The 13,103-nt window shown below is 43.3% G+C and overlaps 1 protein-coding gene across 1 annotated transcript in view; it reads right to left on the minus strand.

Annotated features, from left to right (window-relative positions):
- The window catches only part of AIM1 (absent in melanoma 1), a 293,695-nt gene that overhangs the window by 61,099 nt on the left and 219,493 nt on the right, over positions 1 to 13,103 (minus strand). Inside the window, exon 3 of the mRNA XM_006839959.1 lies at positions 5,150 to 6,705. Coding sequence (XP_006840022.1) covers positions 5,150 to 6,705 — 1,556 coding nt within the window. The remainder of the gene's footprint in view (positions 1 to 5,149; positions 6,706 to 13,103) is intronic.

Consider the following 13,103-nt stretch of genomic DNA (forward strand, 5'->3'; position numbering starts at 1 on the left):
TGAATAAGGAAGACCGTAGAATTGATGTTTTTGAGTTATGGTTTTGGAGGAGGATGTTGAAAGTGCCATGGGTTGACCATAGAACCAACAGATGTGCGTTGAAGGACATGCAGCCAGAATGCTCCTTAGAGGCCAAGATGGCCAAACTTTATCTCTCATACTTCGGACATGTTGTCAGGAGGGACCAGTAGCTGGAGAAGGATATCATGTTTGGAAAGAGAAAAAGAGGAAGACCCCCAGCGAGATGGATTGGCCAAGTGGCAACAATAGTGAGGTTGGCCCAGGATCGGGCAGTGTTTTGTTCGGCTGTGCATAAGGTCATTATGAGTCAGCACCGACTCGATGACACCTAACAACAACAACAACATGGAGTCCTAGTGTGGCACTGTGGGTTAATGCGCCAGATACAAAGCGGTTTGAACCTCAAGGTCAGTGGTTCAAGCTCACCAGCTGCTCTTTGGAAACCCTATACAGGGTCGCTATGGGTTGGAACCAACTCGATGGCACTTAACAACAACAAGTCTTATTATATGCAATTACATATATTTTAATAGAATTGAGCTTATTTTGTTCATAGAAGTTGATGCCTTTATTTTTTAAATTACTCAGGTTATATGGAACATTTTTCAGGTTAGTAAAAATAACTTGCTTCAAAAGTTTTCTTAATGTCTATTCTAATGCATAAAAGTCTATCATGTGGCTGTATCATAATATACTTATCAATTACTCAATTGTTGGATTTGTCACCATTTCCTGGGCAAAAAAAAAAAAAAAAAAGTCTCCTTTTTCTGCTACATAGCTAAGGTATAATTACCTGCAAATACAAATAGTAAGGGTTTAAAAAGTACAGCGTTTTCATTCTGAGAAACACAGTGTTTGGAATTAGCTGGCTCCAATGCCAGCTCACATACTAATTTTCTATATGAACTTTGTTGAGCTACTATACCTTTATGGAATTCATTTTTTTTTATTGTAAAAACCTAGATGCTTTAGTACAGAGATTAATTTTTTCCCAAATTACGCTTGCAGGAACTCTTGAAATTCTTTTCAAGGGCTAGTATAAAGGTGGTAGGCTAGAGGGCTATCATTTAGGTATCCTTCTTTCATCTAGAATTGCTCTCAGGTTTTTACATATCACTTCTAGATGCGTTTTCCTAGAAGAAAAGATTCCAAGCTTCAAAAAACAACCTGAACCATTGGTCTAGTGGTTGAGAAAATAGGATGGTTATAAGGAGAGATAAGCAATAACCACAAATATTTGCAGACTGCCATTCACTGATTGAGAAATGCTGTACACTGTTTGCCTAATATACAATTTTGTACATTTTCTTTAACAATGAGGAAGTCAAGCATTATAGAAGGAAAGTAACACAGCTAGTAAGCATAGTAAGCAGTTGTTGGTAAGTGCCGTGGAGTTGGTTCTGATTCATAGAGGCCCTGTATAGTGTTCCCTAGGAGAGGCTGGTGAACTTTAACCACCACCCCTGTGGCTCAAACCGACTTTACAGTCCAGCACATTAATCCACAGCACCACACCAGGACTCCAGTAAGCAGTAGGACCATGATTTAAAGTTAGGTGCTCGTTACAGAAGCCAAGTTCCAGACTACTAGGGTATTCTGCTTCTTCAAGTAAGATCAGATTTGGTACAGTAGTGGTTGTTAGCCACTGTGATGTCAGTCCATGACTTTGGCAAACCCATGCACAAAACACTGCCCAGTCCTGCATCATCCGCAAGATCAGCTGGGGATCTACCTTTGTGATCCACAGAGATTTCACTAACTGAGCTTTGGAAATCGTGAAGCTTTCTTCCGAATCCACAAGGAAGTTCTACTGAAACTAGTCAGTATCATGTTGTTTGTAAGTGTCATCAAGTTGGTTCCGACTCATACGGACCCTTTATAGGGTTTCTGAGGAGTGAATGGTGAGTTTGAACCACCTACTTTGTGATTCAAACTGACCTTGCGGTCCAGCACAGAGCAACATGCAAACCACCATTGACAGACAGATAAGGGCTGTGTATAAGTGCACTTGCGGGAATTGGACCTGGGTCTCCTGCATAGGATAAAGTGCCCTCATAAAGTTCTTTTTAGCTTTATCATTCAGTCAGTGAATTAGCATGGAGTCCTGGCGTTCATAAAATAAAGCTAGTAAGCATAGTAAGGCTTTTGAGGATGCCTCAATAATGACAGGAGTCCTAGTATGGCTCTGTAGGATCAGCACTGAACTGCTAACTACAAGGTTAGTGGTTCAAACCCACCAGCCATCCCTCGGAAACTCTATACAGGGTTGCTATGAGTCAGAACAGACTTAAGGGGATTTAATAACAACAATCATGAGAAAACAAAAGTAGAGAATCACTGAAATCCCATGCACATGTACTGAAGACCATGAAAATACCCTCAAGAAGGCTGAACCTGAGAAGTTTCATGTTTCCTGCAGGGACCTAATGTCTGACTTTGGATAAAAAGTCTATCCTTTTGGATACAATGAGGAGGTGGGGCTACGCTAACTTCAAGCCAAAGAACTAAATTTTATGTATACCCATAAATCTCCTAGGCACTGATTCTTCAGCAGTGAGGTTCCCTCATTGTGGGCCCACAGCTTAAACTTCAAAAGCAAAATCTACTGATAACCATTTCCTTAAAGATTACATTTTTTATAACCAGCGAGATGATTTACACATGAGGAACTTAAAAATGTTATCAGTTGATGAGCGATGTTCACATACTAGTGACTATACCTTACAAAAAAATCTTAACTAATCTGCTCAAGAACATCAAAGCACATCTTCCAATGGAAATGGCTACAGGTTAGCAAACAAGCTACCTTAAAGACAGGAAACATACATCTGCACATTAAAGATTTACACCAAGATCAAAATACATTTTACAGCCAAACTTTCTGTGCTATTAAGTTCTGTTACCAAGAGTCACTACAATTACCTAGTTCGGAGTGATTAAAAGGAAGGTTCCTATAATTCATGTTGTAATGCTTTCATTATAATATGAGAGGGGAAAATAATGAGTCTAAAAAGCTATGACTATAATGTGAAAGGAAATTTTTCCTTATTCTAAATGTATCACTTTAAGAATTTCAACCTTCATCACTGTCACTTGGTAGAGAATTTGAAGAAATAATTTTTTTAATCGTCAACATCAAGAAGCATGCTGCTTCCTCCTTGTTAGTTTCCAAGGAATATAAAATAGGTTTTCTAACTCTCAGTTTCAAATTATTTTTTAAAATAATCTGATAAATATATTTACTTGAAATACACTCATAATAAGAATGAAAGGAAATGAAAAAAAAACTTCATCAAACAGAAATGGATCAAAGAACCAGAAAAAAAAATGATTAATTTTCTATTCAACAGGTTAAGAATTCACATTGGCCAGGCACTGTGAAAAATAAAACGTAAATACAATAAGTGGTACAGAAAATCTTTTAGCTAGAAAAGAATTAGTAAACAGAAAAAAATATTTGGCTTAGTTCTGTTATAGGAAACAGCACATGAAAAAACAGGTTCATTGTAAGATCCTTTTCACACTGTTTGTTTACCCTACTCCATAACAGTGTAACATTTCTGGTTTTTCCACCCATGTACTCTAATTGGAAGACAGATGAAGTCTACTTAATCAAGGACACAGCATGTTTCGCTGCGGTTATAAGGCTCTAGAACATTAAGGAGGCTGAATGTCCAGTCACACTGATCTTCTACAAATAATGGGCATCATTCACTCTTGTTTCTTCAACAAGTCGCTGCCGTTACAGAATAAATAACTGACTATATCAAAGGTCTCCAGGTTGGCAGCTGGTAAGATTGTTCAAGTTATCCATTAAGTGCATTTTCCTCTCAACAGTTTACCAAATAGACCTCCTATTCTAAAGTTTACTTATCCATGAAATTCAAATAGTATGAAACCGTTCAGTTCAAGAAAAATAATGGTGTGAAAATGCCAACTCTTATAATAAATGTGAATATAGGACAAGGGCAGATATTTATTTTTTACTCATGCTAACTAACTGGGGATAAGGGAAGGAAAATGTGAGGCAAGGAAGTATCAAATCACTGTTACCAGCAAGCCACAAGCCCCACCTCCTCCCTCAAAGCAACAGTTGTTGTTGCTAAGTGCTGTAGAGGTGGTTCCAACCCACTGCAACCCTGTCATAGGGTTTCCAAGGAGCAGCTGGTGAGCTTGAACCAGCAACCTTTTGGTTCAAACCGACTTTGCTGTCCAGCGCATTAGCCCACAGTGCCATATCAGGACTCTAAACCAAACGTAATACCTTCCTTCTGTTTCCCCAGCCTTTACATCCATTTGGCAATTTAATCAGCTATCACCTCATATTGCCATGTCATCTGTCTGTATTTTAAGTACCAGATTAGAATATAAACTTTTAAAGGGCAGTGTACTGAACACAGTGGTTCATTTTGCTTTTGTTTTTAATTTCCCTTAATATCTAGCACAATACCATGCACAGAAGGTGCTCAATACATATATGCAAAATTAATAAACTTAACAGCAAGTAGCCACAGTCTGTTGTTGGCTTTAGTCCCTCAAAGAGGTCCTTTTATTTACAAAATATTCTTTCAATAAGAACAAAACTATTCATTCTTCTTTTCAATAGCTGGAAGTTACTTTTCAAACTGGAGACAAAAACACTACCAGACTCCCTGACATTATAAAGGGAAAGAAGCAATTTAGATGCTTGTATGAGAAAATAAATTTTTTAACGTTTATGTCAATAAGGCACAAAGTTCCATAAAGGTTCACAACTCAAACATGTCAAAGTGACTGGGTCATAATGCACATATTAGTGTTTACTCCACAGAGTGTTTTAAGAAGATCCTACCCAGGAATGCTGGCACAAATTTTGAATAAAGAATAGAACCAGTTCAATTCAGTCTTATTTCTATTATTACATAAACCCTGAACCTCAGGGTATATCTCATTTATCTGTTCATTTAATTTAAGTCATAGATTAAAACAGGAATTAACAATCGCCAAATGTGGCATCTTCTTAAACCTTAACTGTGTAAGACAGTCTTCCACTGTTCAGCAAAGATGAGAAAACTACGTGCAGGGTCAGTTCCTGCACAAATGCACAGAGCAGCCCAGCCCAGCCCGACCCAATTCCGCAGCTACTTACAGAGTCACTTTAGTGGTCACAGTCGATCTGCCTGCACCGAAATGGTTCCTAGGCCTTAAGCAATCAGCATCAGCCCCTCCTGCGGATCTGCCCAGTTCTCTACTTCGACTTCCTTCTCCCCGGCCGTCGAAGTGGTTGGGCAGCGGGCCCCTTTTATGCTCTGGTTTGAACTCCTGAAGTAGAGAGCTGCTTTTGACCGTGAGTTCTCGTGGGATGACCCGGGCCGCCTCCTCGCCGTTCTCCCCCGCGATGCCCTTGGCTGCCGGGCTCGTATCGGCCGCGGGCGTCTTCTTGGTCGGGGGCTCCTTGGCAGGAGTCCTTAGGTTACTGGCAGGAGGGGTGGACACGGCCTCGGGAACGCGGCTCCGGCCTTTCCGCTTGATGGGAGATGAGCTGGGCGGCAGCTGCTTACTCCGGTCTGACTCTCCTCGGGTCTGTCCTTTGGGGCCAGGGCTAGCCTTCGACTCCGGGCTCCCAGCAGAGGCAACTCCCCCATCGGGGCTCCTCAGCGGAGATTTCACTTTCTTTTCGGCGGAGACGTGCTCAGTGGCTGCATCTGGCGCCACCTCGTCGTCGAACACCGCGTCGTCCCTCGTGGTGCTCTCTGGCTGCGCCGCATCTGCACTGGGGGAGTCGGTGGATTTCTGCGATTTCCTCCGCCTCCCTGACCTGCGACCACTCGACCTCTTCTCCATGTCGTCGGAATCGCAGCAATCTTCAGCGCCAGCAGCAACCACAACCGGCTTGTCTACCTGGGCGTCCTCAGTCTTACTCAAGTAAATGTCCAAAGTTAACACTTTGGCTGAGGAAGCGCGTCCTCCTGGCCCAGCTTTGGTGTTTACCTGCACTGAGCCAGCCCTATTCTCTTGGTCCTTGGTGGGAGGGTCACCTGGCGGGGCTGAGGTGTCCTCTGGGGGCTCCAAAGAGCCTTGTTCAGCACACACCTCAGGGCCCCGGTCCAAGTCTTCGCCTAGTCCTCCAGGGGGCCGCTCCCTGGTGGGCGTCCCCGGCACACCCCTCACACCCCTGGTTGTCTCCTGTTCACAGCCAGCGCCTGGAGAAGAGTCCTCCCCCGGACTGCGGGCGAGCGTCTCAGAGTTCTCTTGCCTGGAGGAATTCTCTGGCGAGGAATGCAGCTGCTTGGCATTGGTGGTGGCATCTGGGAAAGTCTCTCCCTCGGCCTCCAGAGGTTCTAATTGGGGTGAATCACTTTCATGGCACTGTTGCACAGCGTCCCGTGCACCACTGCTCAGGCAAGGTGACTGCTCAGCGTCCAGGGGGGTTGCCTGGATACTGCTCTCGGAGTGCTCACCCTCCTGCTCAGATGTGGGGCATGAAGCTGATTGCGTTGGTTGGTTGCTCTGGGATTTACTCTTCTCATTCTCCTTCTCGGAGTGTTTAGATGTTACATTTTTGGAAGAAGCCGGTTTGACATTTGAGCTGGTGGGATTCTCTAGCCCGTTTCTGACATTCCTTCTCCTCCCCGCTGTGAACAGATTGCCAAATTTCCCCAAAACTGGCTTTCTTTTGTTCTCTTCTGGCGGTTGTGCTCTGGACTGAAAACACAAAGGGGATGGAGAAAGAAAATGAATGAGAATCCTGTTTTCCCTTTAGTGGTATACTACTGAATCACAAGCCAAAGTGATAAATGAACAAAGTTTCTAAATGAAAATGAGAAACCTGTGTTTTTGTGACATTCAATACAACAAAATGAGCTCTGGTTTTACTTTTTGCTTATGCACTATTTTTCTTAAGCACCATCAATTTTTAGTGCAAGTTAGAATAATATTTCCTTTAACTGAAAGTTTTTTCACAAAGGAAAAGTACCCCCAAAAAATCACACATATAAAACAGTTTCTAGTTCTCTCTCGCTTTGGCTTTTTTTTTTTTTTTAACCTCCTTTGTCAAAGATGCAATTTCAAAACAGCCATGTATGGCTAGGTTCCAACTCATAGTGACCCTACACAGGGTTTTCGAGGCTGTAAATCTTTACGGGAGCAGAAAGCCTTATCTTTCTCCCTTGGAACGGCTGGTAGTTTCGAACTGCCAACCTTGAATTTAGCAGCCAGATTCATAACCACTATGCTACCAGAGACTAAAAGTACGTCAAAGTGGAATTCTTTTCAAAAACTTTCTTTTTGTAGATTGGAAGGAGAATGGGGAAAAGTACTGGAGAACAATAAAAAAGCCACCTGGGTTCAACATAATTGCTAAATAAAACATTGAGAAACCCGGATAATCCAGCACCTGGGCCCCACCCTTAACCTACAAAAGGATCTCACCGCGCCTAGCCCGCGCTCCTCCAATGGGAGAAGCGCGCGGACATTCAAACGTCCGCAAGCTCTCATCAGGCCCAACCCATCGCTAACGCTTTTGGAGGAAAGATTTTCCTTTTTGCAGGAGGTGAGAGGCACGGTTCAGTCTCTCGCTAGGCCTTTGCCCACACCAACCTCCGCTCCATTGGCTGCGCATCGCTACCTTCTGGAGCTGAGTAAACACGAGAGAGCCTCAAGGGCCCGCTCCTCTGTGGGAGGGGTCGGGACGCCAGCGAAAGATCTGCGCGGGTTCGGGAAGGGCAAGAACTTGTGCTGTTTACATCGCCCGCAGCAAAACGGCCCGCACTGGGTGCCAGCGGCGGAAGTCGAGAGGGAGCATTGAACCAAACAATAAAAACAAACCCTCCAAAGGGCAGAGCGGCGCGCGGGTTTGCCCCGGGGGCAGTTGAGCGGCAGGCAAATGAAACCGACCAGGAAAGAATAAAAGAACCAACCATGGTGCCTGTGGGAGGGAGCTTTAGTTTTGACCCCCACCTGAGTAAGCGTCCCCCAGAAAACCCAAGCAGATACCTGTGGCTACAGGAATTTAAGAATGACCCCTTCCACTTAAAACCCAGGCATTAGCTTCAGGCTTGTTGAAGCAGAAAAGTGCCCCATCCAAGTTTAACTTTGAGGACAGTTCTTACAATATTAGCTTTTACCAAATGATTTCTGAATTACTCTTTAAAGCAGTTTCATTTCTAACTTACATGCCAATGAACTTTCAGGATTGTGGGACCCAGGAAATCACTGTTAAAATCTAGAATTAAGAGTGTCAACAAGCATCTATGGAGCACACTATCATTTGTTAAGTACCTTCGAGTCAGTTTCAACTCATAGTGACCCTGTACAGGGTTTCCGAGGAGCGGCTGATGAGCTTGAACCACCGACCTTGTGGTTCGAACCGATCTTACGGTCCAGTGTTTATTCTACAGTGTGACTCTGTGTAGGGTTTCCCCGGAGTGGCTGGTGGGTTTGAACTACAGACCTTGCAGTTCAGTGCTTATCCTGCAGCTCCACACCAGAAAAGGTGAGGTGGTGATGATGGTGGCTGTGTGCCGTCTAGCGGGTTCCGACTCATAGCCGCCCAGAATAGGATTTCCAAGGCTACACAAAGCCTCATTTTTCTCCCAGAGCAAGTGGAAACTGCAGACCTTTCAGTTAGCAGTCCAACGCTTGTACCCCACTACGTTATCAGGACGACTTAAAATGTGTTGCAGGGGAGGAAATCATTGCCAGAATTTAAACACAAGTCCTCAGCTTCCAACTTGCAGTCTCTGGACTCCACTACAGGAACCTCTTTACACAACACTAAGGTGCAGTGGGTACTCTGAACCAAAGTCAAACCCAGATTAGTGGACTCTGGAGCACAAAGGCACAGAATCAGTGCACCTGAGTAGGCAACTGAGGACATTCTGGTTTGAGAAGCACCTGGTAGGGGCTTTGGTACTAAATAGCTGCTATGTGAGGAGGTGGGCCACTTTAGATTTTTGTGACTGAGTTGATAAACAAATATTTTAAATCTGACCAGATTTTGACTATTCTAATTTTTCAGTGGGAATGCGGTAGTTCTGTAGGATAACCACTGGACTTCAAACCATAAGGTCAGCAGTTCAAGTCCACCAGCTGCTCATAGGTAGAAAGATGAAGCTTTCTGCTCTGGTAAAGATTTACAGCCTTGGAAACCTTATCCAGGGTTGCTCTGTGTCAGAACTGCCTCAAGGACACTTAACAACAACAAATTCTTTAATACTGATATAAATTTTCTAAGAAGAATTTGCAGTGGCATTAAGAGAAAATATTAAACTAGTTCAATTTCTTAAGAACTACACTTGGATTCTTTTATGACAAGCCAAAGAGATTATATGATTTATACGCATAATAATTCATGCTTGCTAAGCCTTCTTTATGAACCAGACACTTGGTAAGTAATTTACATATTTTACATTTAATCCTCCCAACAACTCTCAAGGTAAGTGCTCTTCATGTCCATTTGCCAGGGTTACCGTATCTTACCCAATGTCCTACAGGGACCTACGGGCTCTTAAATTCTGTCTAACTCTGGAGCTAGAGTTCTTTGCCTTGACTGCCTGTACATGCTTTCACAGCTATCCTAGAAAAGTAGCCAGAAAAGTAAGTTTGAGTCTATTGGCTCAATTCCAGCCCACGTCAAAATAAAACGACTAAGTGTATGTGTTCATCTTTCCTGCCAATGATGTTGCAATTCATTTTTCTCATGCGTTAAAAGACGCCTGATCAGCAGTCCTTTCTATGCTCAGTACAGGTTTTTTCTTTGCTTTTTTCCTCTTTTGGCTATAGCTGCCTACTACAAAACTGACTGCTCTTTGAAATTAGGCCTCATCAACTCTCCCTCCCCACAGCTGGGCAGTCTATTTATTGCTGGCTAGGCTGCTTGTTTAATTTCCTACAATTCCACAGTTTTGTTTGTTTATATATGAATATTCATAGAATTTTTATTCATAATAGCCCCAAACTAGAAACAACTTAAATGTCTATTAACTGGTGGATGAATTTCTGAAACATGTAACAACATGGATAAATATCAGATGCATTATACTAAGTGGAAGAAGCCAGGCTCAAAAGGTTACATACTTTATATGACATTCTAGAAAATGTAAATCTAACATATAATGATAGTCAATCAGTGGTTGCCTGGGGCCTGGGGAAATGGGGGAGAGGTTAACTGGGAAGAGGCATATGGGAAGTGCTCTCTACCTTCATTATAGTAATGCTTACACACATGAATATATATGGTGCGGCACTGCAGGATAATGTGCTGGACCTCAAGGTTGGTTTGAACTGCAAGGTCAGAGGTTCAAATCCACCAGCTGCTCCTCGGAAACCCTATACAGGGTCGCTATGAGTCGGAACTGACTCCACAGCACTTAAGAACAACATACTTAAAATGAGGACATTTTATTATATGCAATTGATAACTTAATAAAATCCATCTAAAAATATAACTTTTCCTGGAAAATAAAGAGAATAAACTGTGGCACAATCATGTGGCTCAGGTGCATCATTTCACAGTTCTTACTCAATGGGGATCTCAAATCATTTGAAAGGATTGTTGCTGTTAGGTGTCATCGAGTCGGTACTGACTCATAGCGACCCTATGCACAACAGAAGGAAACACTGCCCTATCCTGGGCCAACCTCACAATCATTGCTATGTTTGAGCCCATTGATGCTGCCACTTTGCCAATCCATCTTGCTGGGGGTCTTCCTCTTTTTCTCTGACCCTCCACCTTACCAAGCATAATATCCTTCTCCAGTGACTGGTCCCTCCTGACAATATGTCTGAAGTATGAGAGACGAAGTTTAGCCATCCTGGCCTCCAAGGAGCACTCTGGCTGCACTTCTTCCAACACAGATCTGTTTGTTCTTTTGTCAGTCCATGGCACTTTCAATATTCTTTTCCAACACCATAACTCAAATGCATCATTTCTTCTACAGTCTTCCTTATTCACTGTCCAGCTTTCACATGCATATGAAGTTATTGAAAATACCATGGCTTGCATCAGGCGCACCTTAGTCCTCAAATTGACATCTTTGCTTTTCAACACTGAAGAGTCTTGTGCAGCAGATTTGCCCAAGACAGACTCATTTATCTGGAAATGCAATCTTCCCTCAAGAGAAACTGTGTCCCTATGAATCTATAGCATCACATCTCCAAACAGGATTCTCTGAGTAGGGCTCAGAATGTCCCATTTCTCCTGAGAGTCTACAGTCACATCTTTGAGGAACAACCCTTCCTAAAACATGGCACACATTTCTTTTCCATCAGGGATTATATCTGCCCAGTGTTCATTGCAGAAGACTGAGTGTGGCAGATGGAGAAGGAAAGACTAGGTGGCTTAGAAGTTGTCCAGAGTGTCAGTAGGTGCCTTCTTAGGTATGAACTTCTGACTTTGGAACCCTAAACCTAGAATAAGAGGAGACCAGCACTTTCTAACTAAACCTTGGCAGTAATCCGCTGAAGGGGAATTTTTGCAATCAGGCCTTTGAGGCCCATCAAGCTGCTGTTTGCTCTCCCAGCCCCTCCTCCAGCATGACCATAGTCCTAAGGATCCAGACTGGTTGTCTGCAGACCCCAGACTACAGTAGAACCCATGCAATCCTAGGACCAATTTGTAGTTACGTTTTGCCATGTAATTTCTGCCCACCTCATTCAAGACATATTGTCAGGTGGGACTGGTTGCTGGAGAAGACTATCATGTTTGGTAAGGTGGAGGGTCAGAAAAAAAGAGGAAGACCCCCAACGAGATGGATTGGCCAAGTGGCAGCATCGATAGACTCAAGTGTGGCAACAATAGTGAGGTTGGCCCAGGATCGGGCAGTGTTTCGTTCTGCTGTGCTTAAGGTCGCTATGGGTCGGTACCAACTCGATGGCACCTAACTACAACAACAACATTCAAGACAGACTCCTCATCTCACTGTGCAGAACCTGCACTTGGCATTTTCCTGCCACCCACGCTGTAGGGGAGCAGTCCACAACAAGACTATTGTAGAGATGCTGTATGGGTCTTGTGCTAGGACCTGTTTTGGAGCATTCTTAATATTAAATATGGGTCACTAAAGGGTATGGAGTCCTGGTGTGGCACTGTGGGTTAATGCTCTGGACTGCAAGGTCAGTTTGAAGCGCAAGGTTGGTGGTTCAAGCTCACCAGCCACTCCTAGGAAACCCTATGCAAGGTCGCTGTGGGTCGGAACCTACTCCATGGCACTTAACAACAACGGGGGGAGTATGTAAGCAACTACCACAAGACCATATTCCACCAGGTGTAGAGGTTCAGACAACACTAACTACAGTTCTAGTCTTCTTGGTGAGGAACACTTGTTCACTTAGACACACATTACCTTGTACTGTTACTGTTTTTTGTTTTTTTTTGTAGTGGTTGTTGTTGTTGTTAAGTGCCGTCGAGTCGGTTCCGACCCACAGCAACCCTGTACAGGGTTTCCGAGGGTGTAAATCTTTACGGGAGTAGAAAGCCTCATCTTTCTCCCGTGGAGCGACTGGTAGTTTCGAACCGCTGACCTTAAGGTTCGCAGCCCGATTCGTAACCACTACGCTACCAGAGCTCCTTTGTAGTGGTTAGGTTCTATTAATCTGTTGCAACCACTGAAATAGTGAATACTGAACCACTGCCCCATGTTACAAGGTTAGGTTTCTGCAAGTTTCTGGTCACATTTCCATTGACCAATCAGTAAATTACCTTGTTTTATGTGTGTTTCTATTTGAGGACATTATTTAATATATATGTTGATACACTGACATTACAGTCACAACCAGGGGCATTATATCTTGTGCCTGGGTAAAGGTTCTCTAATACAGTTGTCTTCTTCATAAGGCACACATTCTTACTGTGCTTAGGAACACAAAACAGTACTTCAATACTATACCTGGGGACCATTTTTAAACAAGCAAACAAAAACAAAAACATCAAAAAGCAAAAATGAACAAAAAATGTAAAAATAAACAGGCTCTTCAAAAAGGACATGCGTTTATAGTGTGAGAGCTAAAACAAGATGGTCCAGCATCACCTTGTTCCACCTCAGCTAGGAACATGCATGTTGTGTGACTCAAACTTTCCACCACTCTGTGCATGTTCACAAGTG

This window comes from Chrysochloris asiatica, unplaced genomic scaffold, assembly GCF_000296735.1.
Source record: "Chrysochloris asiatica unplaced genomic scaffold, ChrAsi1.0 scaffold00027, whole genome shotgun sequence".
Lineage (NCBI taxonomy): Eukaryota > Metazoa > Chordata > Mammalia > Afrosoricida > Chrysochloridae > Chrysochloris > Chrysochloris asiatica.